The sequence below is a fragment of the Fukomys damarensis genome, unplaced genomic scaffold (assembly GCF_012274545.1).
Source record: "Fukomys damarensis isolate Sample0158 unplaced genomic scaffold, DMR_v1.0_HiC HiC_scaffold_26, whole genome shotgun sequence".
Classification (NCBI taxonomy): domain Eukaryota; kingdom Metazoa; phylum Chordata; class Mammalia; order Rodentia; family Bathyergidae; genus Fukomys; species Fukomys damarensis.
In genome coordinates, this window is record NW_022900938.1 from 25,345,307 (window position 1) to 25,358,724 (window position 13,418).

Sequence of the window (13,418 nt, forward strand, 5' to 3'; positions counted from 1 at the left end):
AGATTCTGTGACTCTCTAACTTTTTCTTTCATAAAATAAGGACAAGGGACAGGGATTTAGCTCAGTGGTTCTGCTACCTGCTTCGCAAGCACAATGACCAGAGTTCAATCCCCAGTACAAAAAAAAAAAAAAAAAAAAAAAAAAAACATAAAATGAGGACAAAAGTACCTATCTCAGAAATTACAGTGTGGTAAAGGAATATAAAACATAACAGAAAATAGAAAATTAACAAGATAGTAGCTTTGAAAAAAAATTCCATAGTGGTTACAACAAATATTCTAAGCACACCAAGTAAAATCCAGTCACATTGGGCTTAAAAAAGTAAAATCCTAATATATTTTCTCCATAAGAAATGCACTTTAGGGCCAGGGATTTAGTTCAGTGGTTCCACCGCCTGCCTTCCAAGTGCAGGGACCCAAGTTAGATCCCCAGTGCCAAAACAAAAAAAGAAAAGAAAAAAAAAAGAATGCACTTTAAAGACATACACATATACTTAAATTAGAAGGATAAATATACACCCATGCAAATTTTGATTCAGAAAATGTCTGCCCAATTATCAAAATAATAAGCTAAAACTACCAAATTTAAAATAAAGAACCTAGAAATTATTAGGTTTTTAAAATCTATACATCAGAACAATGAAAGACTTGTAACCAGTGTGACTCCTTTCCTTTAAAAGAAAGTCTTCTGGGCCAGGGATTTAGCTCAGTGGTGCCACCACCTGCCTCACAAGTGCAAGGTCCCTGAGTTCAATCCCAGGTACCAAAAAAAAAGAAAAGAAAACAGAATGAAACAGTCTTCCTATCAAAGCACAAAGGGATAAAAAGCACTGGATATAGTAACTTGATGGGCAAAAATTTTTATTTAAATCTTGTTTAAATTGTGTAAAATAGCATATTTAGGGATTTATGATGTATGTAAAAGTAAATCGTACAATAGGAAAAAGACTAAGGGAAGCAAACTATTAAGTTCCTATACTATACATTAAGTAGTTTAAGTAAAATGAGGCTGTGATAAGTTTAAGACATATACCATAAACCATAAAGCAATTGAAATTGGGCTTTAGCATAGAACTGGAGAATCTGACCTAAGATGACCTTGAGCAGCTAGTAGAACCGAGTCCCTGATGAGCAGAATGTGAGAACAAGGTTCAAGGACCTAGAAGGAAGGGGTGCCATCAAGAGTTGCAGGATGGACTAAATGGAAATTCCCCAATTACAAGGACCCACAAGTTCCACCTGCTTCAGACTCTCAGTTATACCTACTCAACAATATATGTCCTTTTATCCCAGGCTACTTAAATTCTATTGCTATTGACCAGTCAGGGAGACAGAGTTGAATGTGCCTCTTGTCTCCCTATCAGTTGATCTACAATAAAGCTTTTTGTTATTGCAAAGCCCATTTCTACAGTATTGGCTTCTATGTTCACTGGAAAACAAGCCTTTTTTCAGTACCATAATTAGTAAAATAACAAATTATAGCTCATAAACAAGGAGATATAACAGAGACATTTAAAAATTCTTTAAAAGGTATGAAAGAAAAAAAATCAGAGAACCAAAAGTATGGACAGAAAACAAGATGGCATACTCATATCTGATGAATCATTCTAAAGATAAATGGTCTATGTCAGTGAGGGCAAACCTTTTAGATACCGAGTGCCCAAACTGCTCATGACATCACTGCCTGATTCCACAACTCCTTTCCAAGCATGTGCATGGCCCCTGTGTGCACTGTCTGATGCTCAGCTGCTGGGGCACTGTTGGGGTGGTGCAGGGGCAATGCTGGGGCAACCTGGCTTGTGTACCAACAGAGAACCACCACTGGTCTAGGTACTATTGTTGAGAGACTTTTCAGACTGGATAAAAAAAGAGACGTAACAAAATCAGTTCCTATAAAAGGAAATATCTTAAAAGAAAAAGGGTTTTTAAAAATATATACAATACTACCTGGGCATGGTGGCACACACTTGTAATCCCAGTACTCGGGAGGCTGAGGCAGGAGGATCGCTGTGAGTTCGAGACCAGCCTGGGCTAGATAGTGAGTTCCAGGTCAGTCTCAACTACATAGTGAGACCCTGTCTCAAACCTCACCCCGCAAAAAAAGAAACATACATACACAGGGCCGGGGATTTAGCTCAGTGGTTCCGCCACCTGCTCACAAGCGCAAGGTCCTGGGTTCAATCACCAGAACCAAAAAAAAAAAAAATACATACATACATACATACTAGATTTCAGAACAAGGATATTAACAGAGTACATTACATAATGATAATCAATTCACCAAAAAGTCATAATAATCCTCAATGTACACCTAACAGAGCCTCAAAATACAAAGCGAAAACTGACAACTACAAGGAAAAAAGTTTTTAAAAAATTATATTGTACTTGAAGGCTTTGATACTTCTTTCTCAGTAATTAATAGAATAAGTACACAGAAAATTATTAAAAATTTAGGAGTTGGGGATGTAGCTTAGTGTTAGAACACTTGCCTAACATGCATAAGGCCCTTGATTTGATCCCCAGCACCATAAAAAAGCCTCAAAATTTTAGAAGACCTGAACTATACCATCGTCCAACTTATAAAACCTATACCTCACAATCAAATAATACATATTTTTCATAAATACTTTTTTCAAGTGCACATGGACTATTCTCCAAGACTATACTGCAAACTATGAAAGAAACCATAAATTAAAAAATTAAACTAGAAATTACTAGTAGATATTATACAACCTGGAAAATCCTCAAAGTTTCTAAAAGCCAAAGGGCCAAAGAAGAAATAACTGAAAAGAGAAAATATTGTGAATGGAATAAAAGAACTTTTAAAAATAAGCAATATCTCAAAACCTAGCCTTTGAAGAAAATTTATAGCATTACAACTTCTTAGAATACCATAAATCAATGATCAAACCTGCCACCTTCAGAAATAAGAGATAAAAAATTAAACCAAAGAAGAAAATAATGAAGAACAGGTATCAGGAAACTGAGGACAGAAAAAAAAAAGCTGGGCATGGTGGTGTACACTTAGAAACCCAGGAATGCTAAAAGGCTAAGGCAGGAGGGTCACAAGTTCAAACCCAGTCTTGGCAACTTAGTGAACCCCCCCATCTCAAAAAATAATAAGGGCTGGCGATGTGGCTCAGTGTGAAGGCCCTTGGATTAATTTCAGTACTTAATTAATTAATTAATAGAATATAAACAGAAAAACCAAAATCAAAACCAAAAGATGGTTCCCTCCAGCAACAGGCAACTCCAGCTGGGAGGGGCACAGATAGCAGACTCCCAAGCCTTAAGAGGAGAGCAAAGCTAAGGGGGAAGAAGCGGGAAGGCTGTCAAGAGCCTTGGGGACCTAACCACCATCCCAGAAAGCAAAACAAGAAGTCAAAGATCATTCTTGAGCCTTAATTTAATGCTGCTTGCCTTGCTGAGTTTTGGACTTGGGACCTGTTACTCTTTCCCTCTTGACTATTTCTCTTTAGGAATGAATGTACTGACTTCCACTGTATTTTAGAGGCACACAACTTGTTGGAATTTGCCACAGGATAAAACATACCTTTGAAGTCTCATTAAAGTATGATTCAGATGGTATCTAGATGAGAATTCTGGACTTTTTAGACTTTTTAGTTGGTGTCAAAACAAGTTAACATTGAGATTATTGGCATAGAATACATTTATTTTGTATGTGAGAAGCATGTAAGTTTCACAAAGCTACAGTGAAATGCTATGGTCTTAATGTGTATTGCCTCCAAAATTTATGCTGAAACTTAGTCCCCACTGTGGTGGTATTAAGTAGGGCCTTTGGAGAAGGGGCTAAGTTATGACAGCTCTGCCTTTGAAAGGGCTAGAGAAGCTAATCTAGGCACCCTCTGCCCATTTCATCCATTCTGACCCATGAGGGTGCAGCAAGAAGATCCTCACCAGATGTCAAATGCTAGTACCTTGACCTTAGGCTTCACAACCTCCAGATTGTGAGTACATTTCTGTTCTTTATAAATTACTCGGTCTCAAGTTACTTATTTTGTTATAGCAACAAAAACAGACTAAGACAGATGACAACTTATACAATCTGTATTCAATTATATGATTAAACCACATCTCACTAATTTTATTGTTTCAAATTTTTCCCTAGTTCAGTGTAACAGTAAATATTATACACTCCTTTGGCAACTTCCTCAAATTTAATGTGATTCCACTCAATATCTAACATGAGTTTTCCATAGGACCTGACAAGCTGACTCTGGAATTCAAATGAAGGAGTTAGGGACCAAAAGCAGTCAAAATCCTTTTCAAGAGTTATAATATGGAAATTCTGCCATATCAAGATTCCTTTTAATGTTAAAATAATTTAAGTAGTATAATGATGCTGCAAAAGACATCAATACAACAGAGAGTTTATGACATACATAGGAAACTGCTATGTGACAGTGGTCGCACAATAGATTAATGAAAGAAAAATGTTCATTAAAAGTGCCAGAACAAGTGTATCTTCACATTGACAAAAGATAAAATTAGATTTCAATCTCATGCTTTATGTAAATATATATTCCAGATTAACTAAAGATCTAAATATGAAATACAAAACCTTACATCTTTTAGAAGTTACATAAGCCTGTTTTTTTTACATGTGATAACTTTTTTTAATGATGTAAATAATACAAACTGTAAATGGAAAAACTTCATTTTTATTTTAAAACCTTTTATAACACTTAATTCATTTTCTGTTGCTATAACAAAATGCCTGAAGCTAGGACTTTATAAAGAAAAGTGACTTATTTGGCCCACAGTTTTGAAGGATGAACATCCAAAATCAGGTAACCCCATCTGTTAGGCTGAACAGATGGGATAACGATGGTGGAAGTACATGCAAAAAAGATCACATGGCAAGACAGAGAGCCAGAGGGGGCTGGTTTGCAAACTCCCATTCTCCCAGGAACTAACCAGTATTCCACAAAGGAAGAAGCCCAACTGTCCCTAAAACACATGAAAAGATGCTCAGTTTTACTAACAGAAAAAAAAATTCAAATGTGTTTTATATATAATAGATTGGCAGAAAAGTAGAAATTTATATACATAACACCAACTTCTGATAGAAAAAAAGGAAATCAGATTCCAGATGGCAATATAATTGAGAGTAAACTGTGTCAATCATTGGAGTGCAATTATTAACTATCCAGAAATACTACAGAATAAAACACTCTATAGCCCAGCAAGAAATTCTAATCCTTCTGTACAAGGAGATATGTACAAGGATGTTCAATTTTAAAAGTTAGGAATTTAAATTTTTCAGCAAAGAAACAGATTAAGTAAACTGGCTTATCCATAATATTGTATATTTAAAAGTAGCTATATTTAAAAGTAAATTAATGAACTTGTCTATGTTAGCAACATGTTAAGGTAAATTGCAAAAAAAATCATATAATATAAAATTGTATATGTATTGTTTCCATGCAGTTAAAGTACAATACAAAAACGTGTATGGGTATGGCACAGATATATTAGGATAATGGTAATCTCCAGGGAAAGAAAAAGGAAAGGAATTAAAGGTTAGGCTTTAGTTTTCTTGTTGAAAGCAGCTCTAAAGCAAACATGGCAAAAGGTTAACATCAATTCATCTCGGTATCTGTTGAATTATTTTTTATTTTTCTGTATATTCAAATTGATTTTTTTGTTTTTTGGTTGGTTTGTTTGTTTGTTTGTTTTTTTGAGACAGGGTCTCCTCTATGTAGTTGAGACTGACTTAGAACTCACTATATATCCCAGGCTGGTCTCAAACTCATAGTAATCCTCCTGCCTCAGCCTCCCAACTGCTGGGATTACAGGCATGCGCCACCACGCCTGGCCCATAATTTTAAATTAAAGAATTATAAAACATAAACTAAATACCACATAATAAGACTTCCAAACTTCTCTGCTGTAAACTTCATCACAATGAAGATGACTAAAAATTACTACCAGTAAGTACAGTGATATCTCAATTCACAAACTTAATTTTTTCCATGATTTTGGGAAAAGATGGCATTTGTGTTTGAGCAGGAAAGACAGGTACAGTCATGTCTGTGTCCCAAAGTAAAGTTTACAAACAAAAACAAAATTTTGCCAAATGCTTTTGTGAACCAAACTGTCACAAACAAAAATGCTTGTGAACCAAGGTGCCACTGTACAATCTTATGCCCACACTATTTCTAGTAAATTAGCATTGAAAAAAAGTACAATGAACAAAGAAACGTAAAATTGATCCAGCTCTTCTTCCTCCAAGCTCATCATTAGAAGTGCTGAGTTCCTTTTTATGAACTGAAGAATTGTAAATTAACTCTAGGGAAGAAAATTCCACATGTAATCCATACAAATATATGCATACACATATAATTATACATAGTCAGAGAGTGAGTGTGTGTGTGTGTGTGTGTGTGTGTGTGTGTGTGTGTGTGTGTGTGTGTGAGAGAGAGAGATCCCATTTGGTGTATTCACTCAGTCATCTCTGAGTTATATTTTATGTTAAGAGTTCACAACTCTTTAATGAAATATATACTTAGAATGTATAAAGTAAAGTATAAGACACCTGATATTTGCTTCATAATACTCCAGTCTGTGAGGAAGTGGGCTGTAATAGATAAATAAGATATCACATTTCACTTTTGAGATTAACAGAGAGCAGAAACACTGAGGCCCCTCCTCCAGACATCCAAGATGCTGAAAGGAAAGAAGGCAAAGAGAAAGGCGGCCTCTTCTGCTGCTGTCACAAACAAGCAAGAGGTCAAGAAGGTGGTAAACCGTGTTTGAGTAAAAGCCTAACAATTTTAGCACCACACAGGATATCCAGCTCAAAAGGGACCTTGCTTGCTTTGTCAAATGGTCCTGCTATATCCAGCTGCAGCAGCAAAGAGCCTCCTGCAATTAACCAGTTCACCCACCCTTAACCAACCAAACAGCTACTCAACTGCTTTCAACCAGGCCCACAAGTACAGGCCAGAGAAAAAAGAACAAAAGCAGATGTCAGCCTGAGCTGAGACAAAAGCTGCCAACAAAGGGGATTCTGCACTTAGAGCCCACCTGCAGAGGTTAATATTGTCACCACCCTGGTGGAGAGCAAGAAGGCTCAGCTAGTGGCGACTGCATACGGCATAGGTCCCACTGAGCAAGCCCTCTTCTTCCAGCCCAGTGGCCAGCTGAGACATCTATTCCACAGGTCCATGCGCACACCACTGCATTCACAAAGGTTAACTCAAGTGACAACGGAGCTCTAGTTAAACTGGTAGAAGCTGTCAGGACCCCTAGGACAGATATGATACCACCATCACTGCGGAGGCAATGATCTGGGTCCAAAATCTATAACGCACAGTGCCAAGTGGGAAAAGGCAAAAGCCATAGAACTTGCCACTAGGCTAGGTAAATGTACATGCTGAACTTTCTGTGGGAAAAAAAAAAAAGTAAAAACAGTACTATTAAAAAAAAGAAGCAAAAAAAAAAACAAAGCACTGGTAATGTCATATACATTGGCCAGGATGAAAAGAAACAAACTCATACACTGTTAGTAAGAGAGTAAATTAATTTCTTTGAAGGAATCTATTGAAGTTTAAAGTACACCTTTTGTTTTTTGGGGGGTACCAGGGATTGAACTCGGGACCTTATGCTTGCAAGGCAGGCAGCAGAACCACTGAATTAAATCCCCAGCTACCTTTTCTTTAACTGAAATTTAACTTCTGCCAAGTTTATCCTCACACATATGCTCACACATAAACACAATAAAGTGTATATAGGGATACCAACTACAACAATGTTTACAATAGCCCCAATCTGGAAATAATGTAAATGCCTATGGATAAGAAACCGACTAAACTACAGTACAATACAAAAATATGAAAAGGCAATGGAATACTGTTACTTTTAAAATAATGTTCTATGTGCACTATTATAAGACAGCATCCAAAAATAAATAAATAATTAAGACAGTATCCAATAAATAAGTTAAGGGAAAAGAGCAAGGTACTAGCCGGGCATGGTAGCTGTAATCCCAGCATTTGGGAGGCTGAGGCAGGAGGACTGCTGTGAGTTGGAGACCAGCCTGGGCTACATAGTGAGTTTCAGGTCAGTCTAAACTACATAGTGAGACCCTGTCTCAAAAAAACAAAAAAACAAAAAAAAAACCAAGGTACTAAAAAGAATGACACTACAACCACTTACTGCCTTCCACTGCTAGCACTGTCACAGACCAAAAGACCTAAAAGCCTCCAACAAAAAAAAATTTAATGATGTTAACTAACATTATAACATCTTTTTAAACGCATAAATAAGTCCCCCAAAAAGTATGGGAACTCTGAGATGGAGAAAGGAAACTTAATTTTTACTTGAGTCACTTATTTTTCTGTAATAACTAATACACATTTTTTAATTAAAACAAAAAATTTTCTCTAAAGCATTCTGAAAAAAACAAAAAAGCTGTTATAGGTTTAATAATCAACCCCACCTCCTAAATAACTAAAGCAATGTAACCTTTGGACAACTATTCAGGCATAGCCCAATTTAAATCAATATTTCCTGAGCATCTACTAAATGCAAGAGACAGTGTTCACATCTGGAGTCCCTATTTCTTAAGGAACTTAGAATTTGTAAGGAAGAATCAGCAGAGAGACAAAACAAAATCTGTAATACTTGATAGAAAATGAAAATATTCAAGCTCCACATCAAAATTTGAGAACTAAACGTTTAAAATCTCAACTCTGGGCCAGGCATGGTGGCACACACCTATAATCCCAACACTTGGGAGGCTGGGGCAGAGGATTGCCACAAGTTCGAGGCCAGCCTGGGCTACATTGTGAGTTCAAAAAAAAATTTTTTTTAAATAACATCTTAATTCTAATTATTAATCCATCAGAGCCCAAACCCAACCACCAAGATATTATTTTAAATTTTCTATCACATTGTTTTGTTTTGCTTTGTGTCATTCTGTTTTTAGTTTATCCATTTATTGACCATTTGTGACAATGTATTTACTAGTGGCAAAACTATGTTATCACTGGGAGTGTAGTTCATGGGACAGCACTTGTCTAGTATGTATGAGGCCTAAGTTGGATTCCCAAGGTGGGGGAAAAAAAACTATGTTGTTATATATCATTATCAATAGTTTCCATAATCTTCACGACCTCATCTCACAAATGAATCAATTGTTTTCTTTCTTTGTGTCATGTATCTACTAATATCACTACATTGATTATACCAATACTACTATTACTAAATAATTCAAAACTCACCATATTTCTATAATTGCAAGTTTGAAAGTTAAATACTAATAGAGTTGTAACAGACCATCTCCAATCACATAATACCCTATCACAACAGTCATTAGACACTTTCAAAGAATTAAGCCATAAATGAAAGTAACTATACTATATACCTAGAATGTACCAATAAACTCAATTAAAAAAATAAAAATAATTAATTAATTAAGACCCCTAAAAAAAATATTAAGCCATAGCAAGATTTCTTCTTTTCCCAACTACACAGATAAAGTGCTGGGGGTATACTCAGTGGTAAGGTGTTTGCATAGTATAAAAGAAGACCTTGAGTTAAAATGTTAGTACTGAAAAAAAAATTACTCCATCAATAAAAACAGGTATAAACACAAAATAGAAAAAAAATGTAATCCTTCCTGTGAAACTGACTAATGGAATTTACAAACTTTTATGGCCATTAGAGTACCCCCCCAAACAGAAACATGTTTTTAGCAATCTAAAGGATATTTTTAATATAAAAACAGAAAAGTTTAATTTTGCACATGCCAGGATAGTATAGTCTGTTTACCAGGAATACCATTATAACTTACTGATTTCCAATTCTAAAAAGATTTCACAGGCAGAACTTTACTTTGTTCTACTGGCCAACATTACCTGTATCTCTCTTTGAAGCAGTGGGTTAGGTGTGTAGCACAGAATTATTCTATCTAACAAGGAGTTACAAACAATTCAGAATAATCACATGTCCACAATACCATTTCTTGTTCAACCCTTGCCCCTTATGAAACTGGACATGGCAATTCTGGCACATACACAACAACAGCTCTGTATTTCAGAAGGAGATTATACATGATTTAATACTATGTATCAACTCATAGAGGACAGCCACAGTGGGAGAAAATGAGCTCTATTGTAACTTCAAAAAAGGCAAATATGAAACTAGAATGTGGACTATCTCCACACTGGATGCCTGAATACACAGAGTACATTCAAAGAATCTCACTGACCGGGCTGAAGATGTAGCTCAGAGATAGAATGCTGATTCCTAGGATCATGCAAGGTGGAGGGATATTTAGTAGAGGCAGAAGAAAGACATGGTTATGAAGTCAGATAATAGAGCTAGCATACCTAGCTTACTACCTGTGTGATCGTCAGCAAGTTTTTTTATTATTCATGGGGGGAGGGGCGTTTGGTTTGAAATACTAGAGATGGAATCCAAGGATTATTGCTCTGCATCCCTAATCCTTTATTTCATTCTAAGATACATTCTTGCTATGTTGCCCAGACTCGCTTTGAACTTGTGATTCTTCTACCTCAGTCTCTCATGATAGCTGAGATTACAAACATGAGCAATTACATCCAGCTCTTGACCATAATTGTGGCAGCACCACAGAGGTAAACCCAGGCCCCTTGACCAAATTTTTAAATTCTTTTTTTTTTTTTTTTTGGAGGTAGGGTCTCAATATGCTGACCTTAAATTCACTATGTAGCCCAGGCTGGCCTTAAACTAAAAGCAATCCTCCTGCCTCAGCCTCCCAAGTGCTGAGAGTATTGTGCTCTACTTTCCTCTTCTGTAAAATGGGAATAAAAGCAGATTATCTCAATTCTTGAAGATTAAATGAGCTAAATCATGCAGTTACATTTGCTGCTTTAACCAAATAAATAAAAGTTCAGAGTTTTTTGTGTGTTTGGTACCAGGGATCAAACTCAAGACCTTGTGCTTGTGAGACAGGTGGCAGCACCACTGAGCTAAATCCCCCAGTTCAGAGTTTTAATAATACTGCTAATAAGACTGTTATAATAAGGCTGCTTGGTAATAAGCCTATGGAAGACAATTAGAAAGCCCAATTTTAAGAATTTATCCCACTGATATTCTTGTACAGGTGTGGAAAGATAGGCATACCAGTTTTTTTTCCATTTTACACTGGAAGCCTAAATACTCATCAAAAAAGTTTATTAAATTAAGAATGACAAGGGCCGGGTATTTAGCTCAGCCGTTCGGTGGCCTGCCTTGCAAGCGCAAGGACCCAAGTTCAATCCCCGGTACCAATAAATAAATAAATAAAATTAAAAGTGACAAATTCATGACATGGAATACCATATAGCATCTTTTACAAAGCAGAATTAGGACACCGATATGAAAAGACATCTAAGTGAAAAACAAGATTTAGAGCGGTGCAAAATGTTACCTTTACATAAAACGAGACAAAATTAGGAAACATAGTTATCCTTGCTTGTTCTCCAGTAAGAGAAAATAAAAAAAACTGAGCAGATAGGGAAATTTGAAACTGTATTTTTTATTATAATATTGAGGCTTTTTAGCTATATAAATATTTTATTCAATATTTTTCAAATGCTAAACTCTATTTTTAAAGTGTCAAGCATACATTTCCAGATCCCATATGCTACTGCATTTATTACTGTTGTCATTAGCAAAATATCTCCCTTCTAAAGCCATTTTCTTACTCCCTGTGTACAGAAGCCTCCTCTCCCTCCCTTAATTTCCAGACTATTTAAAGAATTTATCACTTTCGGGCCGGGGATTTGGCTCAGTGGTTCCACCACCTGCCTCGAAAGCACAAAGACCGGAGTTCGATCCCCAGTACCAAAGGGAAAAAAAGAAAAAAAAAGAAAGAAAGAATATCGCTTTCAACACTAGAGATAGTAGGTTAAGGGATAGATCAACATCTCATTCATTTTAAATATTCAAGGCTGTGGGGCGGGGGATTTAGCTCAGTGGTTCCACCACCTGCCTCGCAAGTGCAAGGTCCCGAGTTAAAAAAAAAAAAAAAAAAAAAAAAAAAAAAAAAAAAATCAAGGCGCCTTACTTATTGAACATAATAAGTAAAAATATTTTAGAATAACAGCAAGTTACAAGTACTCCAAAAAGATGCAGAAAGTGACTCTTGCTTCCCCCCCCTTTGGTACCGGGGATTGAACTCAGGACCTTGCTGCTTGAGAGGTAGGTGCGGTGCCACTAGGCTAAATCCCCAGCGCTAGAAAGCACCTATTTCTTTAAAAAAGATATGCTCCATCATTAACTATAAAAATAAAAGAATAACTGGATTTACTAATGTTCTTTAAACTACTGCCCAATAAAAACCACTTTTACACAAAGTTCTTTCTTTTTTCCTCAGGACTTTCCCTGACACTGACATCATGTCCCAAACCAAGAGTCTACATGTTCCAACTCTTTTAACTCATGCACACTTTGAATGTTGTCTTTTGTTGTAAATCGCAACACCTGATGCATCTCTGCTGTTAAAATGCAAGCTCTCGTCGGACGCATTTGCCAAGTCAGGTGTTCCCGTACTAGGAAGTGATTAAAGTGCCCTTATCTGGAGAAGACCTAACATTTGATTCCTAATTCGCTCAGTGTTCTGTTTGTTCTTCTGGTATGACGGGTATTCTGTAACTGACTGCTCAGTAGTCCAATTCTAGGTGTCACTTGGGCACACCAAATACTCCACTGACAGCTCAACAGCCACTTTTCATGCAGGCCCCTCCCCTTCCCTCCTCCTGCAACCCGCCTCAGCACAGGAGCGCCTTCCCTGTCACAGACACCCGACAGTTTAGAAGTCTTTTTCCCAAACGTCCTTTCCTGCAGTTCCAAGACCACCTCCCCAGCTCGCCTCATCCCTGGGCCCCATTCAGTTCCCAAAACGACCAGCTAGCCTCCCAATCCGAAACACTTCCTAAGTCTCAACAACCAGGCGGGCAGCTTTCCAGTCTTTCCCAACAAGTACACAACTGACAGCTCACAACAGACTCCGCCACTGTCCTCCCTCCCAACCTCGCGCACTGGGTCTTCCCTGCCTCTCGCTCTCCCGCCCTGGCCCCTGAAAATCCACAGCCCAGCTCCCGGCACATGTGCCTCTCCCAGGAGGGCCCCGCTCACCCGCTCTCCCGCATCACGTTGCTGTCCCCGCAGTCGCAGGCGCCCCCGGCCTGGCTGCGGAACATATTGAAGTCGTGTCCGGTGTGGTCGCCCTGGTGGAAGCATTCGGCGCACAGCGACATGCAGGGGGAGATGCCGCACGTCCTGCAGCGGTAGGCCACGAAGTTGGCGGTCCACACCAGGCCGCACAGTGCCGCGGGGTCGTAGGCCCGCACCGCCGCGCAGAACTCCTCGTAGCCGCCACCGCCGGCCAGCAGGCACTTGCACCACTCCAGGGCCTCCTCTTCGGCC

At 37.8% G+C, this 13,418-nt stretch overlaps 1 protein-coding gene across 1 annotated transcript in view; it reads right to left on the reverse strand.

Moving 5' to 3' along the window:
• The window catches only part of Ubr3 (ubiquitin protein ligase E3 component n-recognin 3), a 188,905-nt gene that overhangs the window by 173,087 nt on the left and 2,400 nt on the right, over nucleotides 1-13,418 (reverse strand). The window contains exon 3 of the mRNA XM_033756366.1: nucleotides 13,128-13,417. Within this exon, the coding sequence (XP_033612257.1) occupies nucleotides 13,128-13,417 (290 nt within the window). The remainder of the gene's footprint in view (nucleotides 1-13,127; nucleotide 13,418) is intronic.